Source organism: Nicotiana sylvestris, chromosome 4 (assembly GCF_000393655.2).
Source record: "Nicotiana sylvestris chromosome 4, ASM39365v2, whole genome shotgun sequence".
Taxonomy (NCBI): Eukaryota; Viridiplantae; Streptophyta; class Magnoliopsida; order Solanales; family Solanaceae; genus Nicotiana; species Nicotiana sylvestris.
This window is the reverse complement of record NC_091060.1, coordinates 6,515,045-6,530,259: the sequence shown is the minus strand read 5'-3', so window position 1 is coordinate 6,530,259 and position 15,215 is coordinate 6,515,045. Positions and strand designations below refer to the sequence as shown.

The 15,215-nt window shown below is 34.5% G+C and overlaps 2 protein-coding genes across 2 annotated transcripts; both read left to right on the top strand.

The window, feature by feature from the left end:
• Positions 1–788: 788 nt before the first annotated feature.
• Positions 789–4,282, top strand: LOC104224994 (zinc finger protein 4-like). Its single transcript, XM_009776738.2, has 2 exons — positions 789–937; positions 3,085–4,282. Exon 2 carries the CDS (start codon positions 3,175–3,177, stop codon positions 3,916–3,918), a length of 744 nt encoding a protein of 247 aa, XP_009775040.1. The 5' UTR covers positions 789–937; positions 3,085–3,174; the 3' UTR covers positions 3,919–4,282.
• A 4,372-nt stretch (positions 4,283–8,654) lies between these two features.
• LOC104224995 (microtubule-destabilizing protein 60) lies at positions 8,655–13,705 on the top strand. The gene is made up of 7 exons (XM_009776739.2): positions 8,655–8,973; positions 9,079–9,174; positions 10,467–10,508; positions 10,600–10,698; positions 12,420–12,479; positions 12,577–12,671; positions 13,350–13,705. The coding sequence occupies exons 1-7, from the start codon at positions 8,941–8,943 to the stop codon at positions 13,456–13,458; spliced, it is 534 nt and encodes a 177-aa protein (XP_009775041.1). The 5' UTR covers positions 8,655–8,940; the 3' UTR covers positions 13,459–13,705.
• Positions 13,706–15,215: the final 1,510 nt, after the last annotated feature.

Here is a 15,215-nt window from a genome sequence, read left to right as displayed (position 1 = left end):
GTTGTTGTTGTTGTTGTTGAACTTTATTATCGGTTCAAATCCGACTCTTTCATAGCTTATTTAATTTATTGGATTCAGATCAATATTAATTTTTATGTAGTGAATATTTTAACACATATATATGTGTTGTTGTTGGTTGTTATTGGTTTTTTTCCATAGCTTCTTCATATTTTCTTTTTCATAACTATTATGATTATATTTTGTTTGAGTCGAATGTCTATCGAAAGCAATCTCTCTATCTTCACAAGGTAAGGGGTGAGGTCTACGTATATACTGCCTCCCCTTAACTCCCACTTGTGGGATTTCATTAAGTATGTTATTATTTATATAAAAGGTCTGAGCTAGAATAATTGGGTTCGGAACTTATATACTAAATCTTAGAAAAATGACAATATCGTCGCTCCAAAAGTAATAGCCAAAAAATGTATATTTTTTTATATACAGTCAGACCTTTCTATAACAGCATCCTTATATAACAACACTTCATTCGAAAAACCAAGATTATTCGGAACCAACTTTCATGTTATATTATAATATATGTTTTCTATAATAGTACTTCGTTATAACAACTAAAAATATTCGGAACAAACGAGGCTTTTATAGAGAGGTTGAATGTATATACACATTATGTATGTAATATAAAAAAATATACAATTTTCTTATATTTTTTCGGCTACCAAACGTAATAATTTCTGGCGCAGGCGAAAAGTGATTGGTATCCCTAAATCTCCCCCCAAAAACAAACTGACCTTGGGTTTCTCATAATTAAACATGAAGAACACCTCAATCCCCACTCCTAAAGTTCCTTTTTCTTATATAATTTTAAGTGGGCCTATTTTGATACTGCACCATATTTTGTCCTTTGATGAAAAAAGTACTATTGGTACCACTTAAACAACAACAACTTCCCTCTTCATCAAGATGTATGCTAATACAGGTATGTTATTTTTCAGTTTTTTCCTTCTTATTGTCATGAATTGATCCTATATATGAGATGTTTCAACTGAAACTTTTTGTGTTTGTTGTTGTTTTTTTTTTTTTTTTTTTTTTGGGTGAAACAAATATCTACTAGCTTATGCTTATGCATTCTTGTGTTTTAAATCTTGAAGTGTTTTTGTTATTAGAAGGAATAGTCTCTCCTTTTCTTCAAATAAATACTACGTGCCTCGGTTAAGTTCATAAAAGAAATTAAAATCTGTATTTGATGAAAAGTTTCAACGACTGTTTTATGTTGCTTTTTTATTTCTTTTCTATTTTCTTCAATCTTGAACTTTGATCATAACAATACAATCTATATATTCAGCTTGAGAGAGAGAGACTAGATTTTGTGCAAGAATATATATGTCTTGTACGTCGCAAATTGGAAGTTATACAATATGTTCTTAATTTCGAGTATAATTGAATTTTATGTCCAAGATATGAGTAAATTATAAAATTAAAAAAGACAAACTCCATAACTTATTATCTTGTCTCATTTTTGCAACTGGAATTCAGTTGTTCTTATTTTTCTTAGGCTTTCAATTTTACTGAGAGTCATAAATAATAGAAGTAAAAGTCGATAAAATTGCTTTCTTGATTGCTAGATGAGCTTTCTCTTCCACCATTCTACCTTATATATGTATGAGACTGTAAATATAATTTGTAAAGACATGTGTCATGTATTTATTAGGTCGGTATAAACACCCGGTATGAGACTATGTCGAATCACTCAAATGTCTCTTATTGGTATACTTAGCTACTTGTCCAAGGGTGATCAAAAGAGCTTTGTTTGCGCAGATCATGGATTTCGTGTTCAAAAGAAATTAGAAAAATATAGATGTTAGTCAATGTTAGTCCACGGGTTCAAGCCGTGGAAACAGCCTCTGCGTACAATAGACCCTTATGGTCCGGCCCTTTTCCGAACCCCGCGCATAGTGGGAGCTTAGTGCACCAGGCTGCCCTTTTTTTTTTAGTCAATTTTTCTTCCAATTTGGATCTTGCAATTCCCCATTCAATGGTAGAACTTGATGGCAACTGAAGTTTAACCATGTTCATGTGTTTACCACTCAACTAAGTTTTAGTTTCAGATTAAGATAACTTCCTTCCATGTGATCTTTAATGTACCTCGTCCCTTTTTAACATCTCCAATCATCATATTATCGCACCTTTGGATTAGTTCATTTCGAGGTCTATGTAGGATACGGCCAAGACATCTGAGACGAGTTTCTTCTATTTTATCCTCTATGTCTGCTACTTGTACTATTTTCTCATTTTATCATTTCTGATCTTATCCAGTCTTGTTCAATCCACGCCCATCTTAACGTTCACATTTTTAAAACAACCATCTTGTAGATATGTTGAGCTTTTGATGCTCAACATTTACTCCTAAATATTACCGATCTCACAATCGTTCTATAGAACTTACCTTTAACTTTTTAATGTATCTTCCAATCGCATAACACTCCTATAACTCTCCTCTATCTTAGGCATCCTATTTAATTGAATTCGACATGTTACATCTTGATTTATCATGTATGCTATTTCTTATTATTTCATCCATCACTAGGATAAACAAGTACTGGACTCAATGAAGAATGAATGCTGTTGCCAAAAATGTCAAATATGAACATTAAAGTTAAACCATTTATATTCAATTTTAGTATATTGGTAGTTTTCTAAAATTATGGTGAAGATATGTAGTGAGATGAAGTAACAATTTCTCCTAGGAAAAGAGAAGCCTGGTGCACTAAGCTCGCTCTATGCGCGGGGTACGGGGAAGGACCGGACCACAAGTGTCTATTGTACGCAGCCTTACCTTGCATTTCTGCAAGAGCCTGTTTCCACGGTTTGAACCCGTGACCTCCTGGTCACACGACAACAACTTTACTAGTTACTCTTAGGCAAAGGTTACAAAGAATTTTTTTACACTAAATTGAGTTTCAGCTATCTGCAATATTGTGAAGTTTCTGTCTAACTACTAAGAATGACTCCCAATATAGTATTTTTCAAGATTTGTTTGTTGCATTGATTGGATTTTCTTTCTTAAACTGATATGTTTATGTTATAAAAAAACTCAGTCGACCCTTTTTTTCTTGTCACATGCAGGGCGATGTTCATAATGCAGATGTAGTCCATTGGTTTTGGTTAGTTCTTGATATTGATCACTAAATTCTGTAAATTTGGTCTCTTCATAAGATGGAAACATCAAAATTTGACATTGAAGTACAAGTCTCATCTGGAATTGATTCTGATATCACAAGTCAGGTCGCGTCTAACATTGAGTTTTCTCAATTAAGTTCAGAACATCTGTCACTTGACTTGTCTCTCAGCTTTAAATCTAGTATCGACGAATTTGCCAGCCAAGATTCGATAGGATTTTCAGTATCCAGCACGTGTGAAAGCAGCAATGAACCTGCAACACAAAATTCAGGAGGAGAAACAGCAGTTAGACGAGTTTTCACTTGCAATTTCTGTAAGCGGAAATTCTACAGTTCACAGGCTCTTGGCGGTCATCAGAATGCACATAAACGAGAAAGAACGTTAGCTAAACGAGCTATGAGAATGGGAATCTTTTCGGATCAAAGGTATGCTAATTTGGCTGCTCTGTCATTGCACGGGGTGCCTAGTGCGCGGTCCTTAGGAATCAAAGCGCATTCTTCAGTGCACCCCCACGGATTTCCACCAACAATGAGTTCACTTGATTTCAGAACAAGCGCGAGATTTGAATATGGACAGCAACAGACTCCTCCATTATACGTGGAGGATATCGACGAGGCTGATCAGTTATTATGGCCTGGTAGTTTTCGCCAAGTAACTAACTTTGATGTCTCTCATCATCCTACTTTTGCTTTTGCTGGATGTTCAAATATGACATCTCTAGAATGGACTCCCTCAGTCGAAAAAGATGAATTGACACCAGATCTGACATTAAGGCTTTGATCACATTTGAATAGCAGATTGCTTTTTCCTCTGTACCAATGTGTGCATTTTGGAATATAACTTAACGACGATATGAGGTCTTCTCACTATATTTGGATTCAAGATCTTTGTTTTGCTCCACTAGTAGCTCAGGTCTAGTGAATTGAGAATGTTGATTAGGTGATGGCTGTACAATCTGAATGTATTTTATTACAAATTGTAACAATTTTCCTTTTACAAATGCTGCTTTAAGTAGGGTGTGATTGTAATTGACTTTAAGATAAGGAACAAATCCCTTGGTGTGAAGTGCCTCCTCTACTGAGGAGTATAATCTGTTGTTTTTGGTTGTCATACTCCGCTGAATTACAGTCAAACCTTTCTACAACAGTCTCGTTTGTTCCGAATATTTTTTGATGTTATAGTGAATTGTTGTAGAAAACATATAGTATAACAGAACATATAATTTGGTTGCGGAAAAACTTGACTTTTATAGTGAAATGATGTTATATAAGAATGTTGTTATAGAGAGGTTTGACTGTATTGCTAAGTTAACATTAACAATGCTATCAATGTATTGAGGAAAACTCAAGTGCTTATTGATATTGGCTGTGTAATATTGCAAGTAAAAATGGGTATGTACTTCGTCAACCATTGATGGAGCTACTAGGGCTCTGAAACTGGGCATGCATCAGAGACGGATTCAGAATTTAATGCTTATGGGTTCCTGCAACGAGCTCGAGTAAATTTTCGATAGTAACTGGGTTCACATTCAAACATTTATAGATATTTAGTAATTTTTCCAAACATATTTATACTGTTTAGACAAAACTTACTGGGTTCACGTGAACCCGTAGGTCGGGAGGTGGATCCGCCCCTGGTAGGCATTGCTGAGTTTTGTATGAGATGGCGATAATTACTAGTAAGCTCTTGAGGTTCCAGAAAAAAATAGCTGGTCGAATTCACTATTTACTTTTTCTAATCAGTATACACAGATTATACAATAATTGTACACATATTATACATGCATTACACATCCGCCAACTATTTAAGTTTAAGCGCTTATATAGGCAGCTACTTAAGTTAATTCCTCATAAAAAGGATCCCTTGGTGTGTGATCTATCCTTTTTGTAAAGATTTTAATCCTAATAGAGAAACAAAGTTGTGTTTGTACTAATGCCATAACAGTTTATGTATATTCCAATGGGATCTTTGCACAAATAGCCGTCCATTTTCATTGTTTACTTTTCTTAAAAAAAATATCTCTTAGCCTAGTGGTACTAATATTCACATTGACATAATGAGTAGCACAGTGTGCACACCCACATGTTTGCTATTCTGGGCTACTGACTGCAGAAAATTCCAACTGTAATTACTTCACTATGTGGCCTTTTTGAGGGCCGTTGTTTAAATTTTGTCCCTTTTTTTTAAGTTTTGCAAATATAGATCCTGTGGGGTGTATATAGGTTGGGTTGGTTCGGATTTTACGATTACCAAATCAAATTAATTGTGTCGGGTTATTAAATTTAAAGACCAAACCAAACCAATAAAACTGGGTTTTTCAATCTCGGGTTTTCTCGGATTTTCGTTTTTTTTTTCCGGTAAAATTTTCTTAGAACAAAACATATAACTTGTACTCAAATATTTCTTTAATCCTTGTAAGATACAACTATAGATGTGTCATGGCATTATCCTAAAATATTCAATAATAAAGACAATAAAATTATGTAATAAGAATATTGCTAATTAAAAAACCATAATAAAAATAAACGTAATCTAAAAGTGCTAAGTTATGCTAAAGTAAGTAGACTAATAAGGGAGTATTAATTACATGACTAAACGTTAAAGAAAAGATAAAAATAGGTTATGTATTTTTATCTAAATTATTGCAAAACAAAAAATAAATATTCAATACATTCTCGTTCATAGTATTGACTATTGAATTGAATATTTTTTGTTAGCATTAGTATTGATTTGATTTTGTTTTGGGCTTTTGTTAGCATTATTTAATTTACTAATATTAATGGCTATAAAACTTATTGGAGCAGTCAAAAGTTCTAAGTCCAATATTAAAATAATACCTTAAAAGATAACATTATGAAATTTTTTAAGAAATATTTATAAATTACATCACAATAAATATATTTATATATTAAATATATCTAAAAATTATATATATCTAATATATCTAAAACTTCTATATATATATATATATAATGTCGGGTTGGTTTGGTTTCGGTTTGACTTTCTTTAGTTAAAATCAAACCAATTGATTCGGGTTTTTTTTCCAACGCCAAACCAAATCAAACCAAACCATAGTCGGGTTTTTTTTCTCGATTTGACTCAGATTATCGGATTAGTGCGATTTGTCGGTTTCCTTCGTACACCCCTAGATCCAGTGATGGACCTTCTCTTTCCTCCTCCTTCTCTTGATATTAATTAAACACCACCAATCAATACGGCACACGTTTTTCTCTCCTTTATATTTTATTTTGCTGTATGTATTTCATGTTTAAGTTATCGTTGAGAAAATGGAAGAGTTGCAAGCTTGAGGGTGTTTGGCTAAACTTATAAGCTGGTTAAATTAGCTTATAAGTACATTTTAATTTATTTACGCATTTGGTAAACGTTCAAAGTGGTTATAAACCAAGTGCTAATAAGCTAAAATCAGCCATAAGTCATAAGTTGGTCACCTCTAGCTTACGGTTTTTCAGCTTATAAGCACTTTTAGTCTAACCAAGCTTTTACTGATTTATCCTTAATAATATTTTTTAATTTATAAAAAAAATTTCCAAAATAAATTTTCTAATTTTCTCTTCATACCATATTCGTTGTTTATCCTTTTCATTACAAAGAAACTTTTTAATTTATAATCTTTTGTAAAGTTTGTAAGGGTACTTTAGTCATTTTAAAAAAAATAACAATTTATCAGCGCTTTTCTACCAAACACATAAACTGCTTATTATCAGTTTTAGCACATCTATCCAAACATATAAATACTTATTTAAAAATTCAGTTTTAGTACTTAAAAATATTTTTCAACGCTAAGTCTTTCCTGTCCGCAACATATGTAAATAATTGAACACCACTTACAAATGTTTCCCATCGGACAATATTTCGTAGTAAAAATAATTAATTATAGTCCTTAGTCTAGTCTCAGCACCCGTGCTGATCACGAGTAGGTACCACGTATCGGTGCTGAGCACAAATACGTATTAGGTAACCGTGCTAATAGGAACGGAGTTAGAGCTTTGGTAAGCCGAACTCAGTAGCTTTAGCGTAAACCATAGTTTGTCTTAATAAATTTATTAAATAGGTACAAATTCTTATTTAGAACCTAGTAACATAAAAATTCTAGAATCCCGAACCCAACAACTTTAGATCCTGACTCCGCCTCTACATGCTGAGGTTCTAAGAATCCGTGCCGAGGTTCCGAGAACTTCCGTCTGCTTCCTGCTAGCTCTGTCACTTACATTACAAGTCATTGATATAAAAATATGTTTCTAGTCTGATTTCCAAACACACTGTTTTCAGTGAATAAAGTTGCAGTAAGTACAACAAAACTTGAAACATAAGCATTTCAAATTAGTTGTTAAATTTTCAAATTCATGACCTAACTGTATGACATGCCCAATTTTATCCCCTTTGATAAGATACCAACAAACTGCCCAAGAAAGGAAAGACTACCTTCCATCTTTGTTTCTTAACTGTTTTTCTAATTGAATAATTGACTGCAATTAGTCTTAAACAAAATCTTAATCCCTACGTTGAACCCTTTTCTTTACTATCACAAACTCATAACTCCATCAAGTTTGTTAAACAGTTATTAGTATGTTTTAGAACATGGATTTTGACTTCTTTTTTCTTTTTTCTTGTACACAATTCTTATGTTTACGAGTATGGCATTATTTTTTTTTTTTTTGAATATCTTCAACACGAGGAGCAGGAAAATAATTAGAAAAAGTATCATAAAAATAGAATGTATATAAATGGAATTGAGGAAATGTTGAAAAATAAGGCATACACTACTAATGGATGTCGTGGCCATAGATAGGATCCTTCCATGCACGCTTAACCATATGTCTCGGTTTTGAGCTATGGGATGAAAAAGAACCTGGTATAAATGGAGCGTTTTCCTTTTAATGGGCCTTGCCTTACTTGTCGCGAATTTAGATTAGTCAAGGTCCAATATGAGTATCGGATATCGAATGAGAAACAAAAAAGATTGAAAAAAATAAGGCTTACATAATTGGTTATAACCTCATGAATTTCCCCTTTTCATTATCTTGAGCCACAAAATCTTCTTTTATGATCGTTTGGTTCTTCATTTAGGAATTTCTTGATATGCTAATTACTATAGTTGTTTTTTTGCCTTTTAAAAAAGAAGTTACTTGTAATCATTTTTAGTTAATTATGCTCACCAGGTCTTGAAGAATGTAATCTATTCATTAATGTTTTTTTTAACCCCAGAAAAACTCGCAGCCGCTACAGTCTCTACCTTTCGGGTGCGCACTGGGTAAACCCTCTGTGTAATAGTCTGCAAAGCACACATGGAATGTAAACTGCACTAGGCAAGCCCTGTGCGACAGGCTCGATCCAAAAAACATTGAGAGGGGATCGATCCCAGGTCATCTGTATGATGATTGCCCTCCAAACCAACTGGCCATCCCCGAAGGAACATCTATTCTATTCATTAATGCTAAAGGGACTTATCATTTATCTTAAGCTATAAGATATGTATGCATGAATCAAAGTGACTCATCATATGAAGAATTAAGCTTGAGCATTTAATTATACTTAAATATATGCAAGTACAACGTTTATATTACTGATATATGAGAGGGAAATTTAATCTGAAAGTTTGGTAGAAGAGAGATCATAAAATTTCTGAACATAATGCTGGTGATGGAACAACAACAAGTGATTCTGATCCCATAGACAAATGCAAATCTCCAAACTCCTTTAATTAATCTCACATGGTGTGATTGTTTAATTATATAAATCTATGTTTCAGTTAGAATTAATCATATCCCTTCAGCTAACCACATGGAGAGCTCAAACACCAAATCTGCTCAAAAGGTGAGAATTATGATTTCTAGCTACTTGTTTTTTTTCTGGCACATTTATTTACTATTTGCTCTAATTTCAATTTTATTTATTTATTTTGGCTTCTTTATATTTCAGCTTGTGAAGAGCAGTTCACAGTCTGCAATTCAATCTCCTGGAAGATCAATGAGATGTAGTTCTCCTCAACTTCAATCGATGAAGAACAGTAATGTGGTAAGACACAATTATATATTTCAAGTCTCATTTTTTTTTAATTTAGTGTTTCACATGAAGGGGAGCTTTGGAGCAACGTTAAAGTTGTCTCCGTGCATGTGATTTATAAGTCAGGAGTGCGAGCCATGAAATCTACCACTGATATTTGCGCCACGTGTAACTAAGCTGCCTATATTACACCTATAGGTGTTAATCGGGCTGGGCTGACCCGTTTTCAACCCGCTTCAACCTGGGTCAGCCCGGTTCAGCCCGTTACTGTAGCTTAATGTGCGGGCTAGGACGGGTTGGTCGGGGGCGGATTTTGGACGAACATATTTTGGATAACGGTGCACCGTACCCGCTAACGGGCTGTAGCCCGTTATTAGCCCGGTTAGCGTTACAAATTTTTATTTTTATTTTTATTATTTGGACCGTTGCCAACGGTCAAAATTTAATTAAAAAAACAAAAAAAATACACTAGTCCGACCCGCCCGAACCCCGTTAAGCCCGAACCCGAAAAAGCCCACAATAACCCGAAAATTCCCAACCCGCTAAACAGCCCGCTTGATAAACAAACTGGCTGGAGTTTTTCCCGTTTAATCCGTCCCAGCCCACTGATAAACAGATATAATTATACCTTCTTAAAATGCGACTCTTTCCCGAACCTTGCTTGAAGGCAGGATCCTTCGTGCACCAGGTCTTCCATTTAATTACTTTAATCATTCACATGTCTTGGTGTATATACACAATAAGCTATTAGATGTAAGATGTAAGCTTAAGTGCATAAATATAGGAATATATGTTTATATTTAGCTGTAATAAGCCAAACTACTTTACTACTCCCTTTTTCACTCTTACTTTTACACTCTACTAAAAATATATTTTAATTTTTAGTTGTCTATTTTAGCAAATTAAAAGGAATACAATTTTTTTTTCCTTCTATTTTACCTTTATCATTAACTACTTATTCCCCAAATCATTTGTCAAGACCTTTTGAAATGTTATCATTATTATGGGTAAAACTGTAAAAAATAAATTTTATTTATTTTTCTTAAAGAAAGTACAAAGTCAAAAGTGGACAACTAAAAATGAACACAGAGAGTACTTCTGTTTTCAACTTATCAACCCGTACATTTACTATAGAGAGTTATAAGAAGACTTTGGTATCATTTCTTATTTAATTGAACTTTAATGAGAAAAGTAATATTTTGATAAATCTTGACATTATTTTCTAAGACGAGAAATATTTATAAAATGTTATGTCGCCTTTTAAGATGCTGCAATATATACTTGACTTTAAAATGTCTTTACAGTTAAGAGACGAGCCAAAAGAGCGATCGGTTGACAAAAACAAGGTAAAATATTGAGTCAGATGAATTAAGTTTCATTCAAAATCAAGCAAAAAATCAAAGAGCTATTAATTAAATTCCATTTAATTATGTATAGGCTCAACAAAAGCCATTAGCAAAGGATAATACCAGACCAGTGGAGATCAAACTTCATACTCAACAAAGAGCAAGGAGACGTGCTTTGTTTAATTACTCGGTAAGTAATTAATTGATAAAATTCATATAATTTGAAGTGACTAATTTCACCTTAGCAAGAATTTCGAAACATTTGGAGTACTATTCAATATTTGATAAAGACAAAAAATAGCCAGATTTACAAGTGGTCATTAAAAAATAGCCTCAGTTTCAAAAGTAATTGAAATTTAGCCACTTTTCATGTAAAGATAAATTTGAACAAAAATACTGTTCAAAATTCGGAAAATATTCCAGCATAATATACTTTAATTCCAGTATAATGTACTGGAACAATACTGGACTTCCAGTATAATATACTAGAGTTCCGTATAATACTGGACTTCCAACATAATATACTGGAATTCCAGTATAATATACTGGTCCAGCATAATATGTTGGAAGTTCATACACAGGTGCTCCAATCTCCAATATATTATGCTAGAACTTTCCGCATGTTGGAGTTCCAGCATAATATGCTGGAAGTTCATACACAGGTGCACCAATCTCCAATATATTATGCTAGAACTTTCCGCATGTTGGAGTTCCAACATAATATGTTGGAAGTTCATACACAAGTGTACCAATTTCCAGTATATTATGTTGGAACTTTCCGTATTTCTGCAAAATAATTATTATTTTTCAATGACTTTGCAAACATTGGCTATTTTTCAATGACCAATCCGAAAACTGACTAGCACGTGCTATTTTTACATAAATGTGATATGACTACAAGATATATCTACAAAAAAATGAAATTTTTTATTCACAAAAGTGTGGTCTTAGGGTACTGGAAAGTACAGTAACAAAGGCCGGGATTTACCCTTCGGGATGACCGAGTTAGTTGAGCAGGGGACTTTCCAAATGGGAGATCTAGGATTCGAAACCTACTTGCATACCTTCTCGATCAAGCCTGTCAACCTAGTGCAATTTAGCTTCCGATATGATTTGCAGGCTTTACACAGGAGCAGAATTTACTTTATGCGTGTCCGAAGAATAGCGGCCTCTATCCGTAGGTTCCCTTGTTAGTTGCTTTAGGAAAGTGTGGCCTTAAGTTAACAAATACCACACTTCAAAAGTGTAAATGTATCCTTTATCTCATGGAAGCATTGCCTTATATGAAAAAAGTTACGCCTGTTTAAGCCATTCCTATAACGTATTTCCCAGATAAAAAGTCATGAACTTTGATCAAAATTAGCACTTTATGATAGTCTCAATCAATCCACCTTTTGAGCAGAGGCGGACCCAAGATTTGAAGTTTATGAGTTCGAGAATCTAAAATTACTGAGTTCTAAATTAATAGTTTTTACATATTTAATGAATTTCTTAAAACAAACAGAAGATTTTAGACCAAAGTTATTAGGTTCGTAAACCCGTAAACATAACACTAGCTCTGTCCCTATTTTCGTGTGTACTGATAAAGAAACAGGAATTAGCGACATAACAAATTTTTTAGCAGCAAAATCCGTTGCTAATTCTATTTAGCAATCAATTAGTGATAAATTATCAAAAAGTTCTATTAGCTACGAGCAATTTAGCAATAGATTATCAGCGAAATTCATAACTAATTCTCGTTTTTCTAGTAGCGGTGGTTAAAGACCTAATATGTTGCAGTGTTTACTCAACCGTCCTAAACATTGTGTTAGTTTTGAAGAAAATTCCCTTATCATCGCTCTAATTTCACTTAAAAGAAAATGAAAACCTTGAATATTGTTATAGAATACTAATGTAACAAAAGAAACACAGGTGGCAACCAAGTTTTACTTCATAGAGCAACAGAAGAAAACAGTAGAGAAGGTACAAAAGGTATGAGTATAATCAGTAATTATTTAACATTTGCATTCTCTTTATTAAATATTATTCTTTTCTTTTGTGTAATTAACACAATTTTAATATGGGACAGATGATAGAGGAGGAAGAAGTTCGTATGCTAAGAAAGGAAATGATACCAAGAGCTCAATTGATGCCTTTTTTTGATAAGCCCTTCTCTCCACAAAGGTATGATAGCGAGGGGCGGAGCTAGAATTTCGGTAACGGACCGGCTGAACCCAATAGTTTTTGTGTAAATCGTATATCTATCTTAAAAAATTCATTGAACCCAGTAACTTCAAATCTTGAATTCGCCTATGAATTGGAGTAATAGTTAAGCAAAAGACAAAAAGTTAGTTTTGTAAGTATTACATAATTTTCCTCTTTCAACTAGTTAGGTAGAAAGTTGATCAAATTTATAAAATTCATATGAATATTTTTCTATTAGAAACAAATGAACATATTCTAAAGACTTAACTTCTTATAAAATATAATCGTCAAAAAACAAGCGTTTATTATATGAAAGGATATTGATTAGAGAGGTATGGTTGAACACCTGATTTATCAACAACAGTTTCAGAATTTAAACATTATGAGTTCACGATTCTGAGTTTTTTTGAAAATATCAGTTACCTAACATTTCACACTATTTTGGGGGTTTCACACGGGTTCGATCCGTGGAAGCAATCACTAATGCTTGCATTAGGTTAGGCTATCTACGTCACACCCCTGAGGATGCGACCCTTTCTCAAACCCTGTATGAATGCGGGATGCTTTATTCACCGAGCTACCCGTTTTACACATAATGTCTATGTCAAATATGACGAGTTCAATTAAATCCACCTGACTTATGTTCTTGTACCTCAGATCAACAAGGCCTTTGACAATTCCAAGAGAACCAAGTTTTATGTTGAATGGCAACTGTTCTAGCTGCATGAACTTCCCAATTTTCAGCACAATGAAGCAAGTCAAGTGACATAGAAGTCTAACGTAGATATACGCTCTGTACAACTAGTTTTTTTCTTTTTCTTAGACCATTTCTTTCCATTTTTGAATAAAAAGAGTTTCTTTTGAGATATCTTCTTTTCTTTTTTACTTTTCTTTTGTTGTTGTAATTTCGATAGGTTAATGTAGATTCTAGCTAGGTGGTTAGGATCTACTTCGGTGTGGTGTAAATCTTTCCCATTGTTGAATAAAAAAATATAATCCATGTTAACTTCTTATGTTATTTTTTCTATTTGATTTATGTGTAATTGTCGACCTGGCCAGACGAGATCCCTGAGGAATTCTGGAAGAGCATGAGTAGGGCGGGCTTGGAATAGCTCTAGGTTGTTTAACGTTAATTTTAGGACGAAGAAGATGCCTGAAGAGTGGAGGTGGAGTACGATGATTCCATTGTACAAGAACAAGGGGGATATCTAAAACTGCAACAACTATATGAGTATCAAGTTGTTAAACCATACATGAAAGTTTGGGAGAGGGTGATAAAAGGGAGGATGAGGAGGAGTGTGTCCATTTTCGAGAACCAGTTTGGTTTTATGCCAGGACGGTCGATTACTGAAGCCATTCACCTTCTGAGGAGATTAGTAGAGCAGTATAGGGTGATGAAGAAGTACTTGTGTATGGTGTTCATTGATCTAGAAAGCTTATGACAAAGTCCCAAGAGTCTATGGAGATGTTTGGAGGCTAAAGGAGTGCTTGTACCGTATATTGGAGTGATCCAGGACAAATATGATGGAGCTAAGACACGGGTACGGACAGTAGGAGGAGACTCTGAATACTTCCCGGTTGAGATGGGTTGCATCAGGGATCAACACTTAGCCCGTTTTTGTTTTCCTTGGCAATGGATGCATTGGCGCGACACATTCAAGGGGAGGTGCCTTGGTGCATGTTATTTGCAGATGACATAGTCCTCATTAATGAGATACGAGGTGGTGTTAACGAGAGGCTGGAGGTGTGGAAACATACCCTTAATTCTAAAGGTTTCAAGTTGAGCACGATCAAAACAGAATACTTGGAGTGCAAGCTCAGCGCTGCTACCCAGGAAGCGAACGAGGATGTGAGACTTGATACACAAGTCATTCCCAGAAGAGAGAGTCTCAAATACCTGAGTTTATGATTCACAATAATGGGAAGATTGATGAGGATATCACACATCGTATCGGAGCAGGGTGGATGAAGTGGAGGCTCGCTTCCGGTATCTTGTGCGATAAGAATGTGCCGTTGAGACTTGAAGGTAAGTTCTAGAAGGTAGTGGTTAGACCGACTATGTTGTATGGGGCAGAGTGGTGGCCAGTCAAGAACTCCCATGTCCAGCAAATGAAAGTAGCTGAAATAAGGATGTTGAGGTATATGTGTGGGCATACTAGGTTATGTAGAACTAGAAATGAAATTATTCGGGACAAGGTGAGAGTGGTTCGTGTAGAGGAAAATATGCGAGAGGCGAGGCTAAGATGGTTCGGGCATGTTAAAAGGAGAAGTACAGATGCCACATTCAGGAGATGTGAAAGGTTGGTCTTGGGGGGTAAGAGTAAGGGTAGAGGTGGGCCAAAGAACTCTTGGGGAGAGGTGATCAGGTGGGACATGGCGCAATTTGAGCTAACCGAGGACATGATCCTTGATAGAAGGTGTGAATGTTGAGAATTATGGTAGAAGGTTAGTAGATAATCTGAGTGTTTCCCTTTGTCTTCCTTAGTTCAATAGTATTAGTGTTAGTATGGTATCCCTTTTATC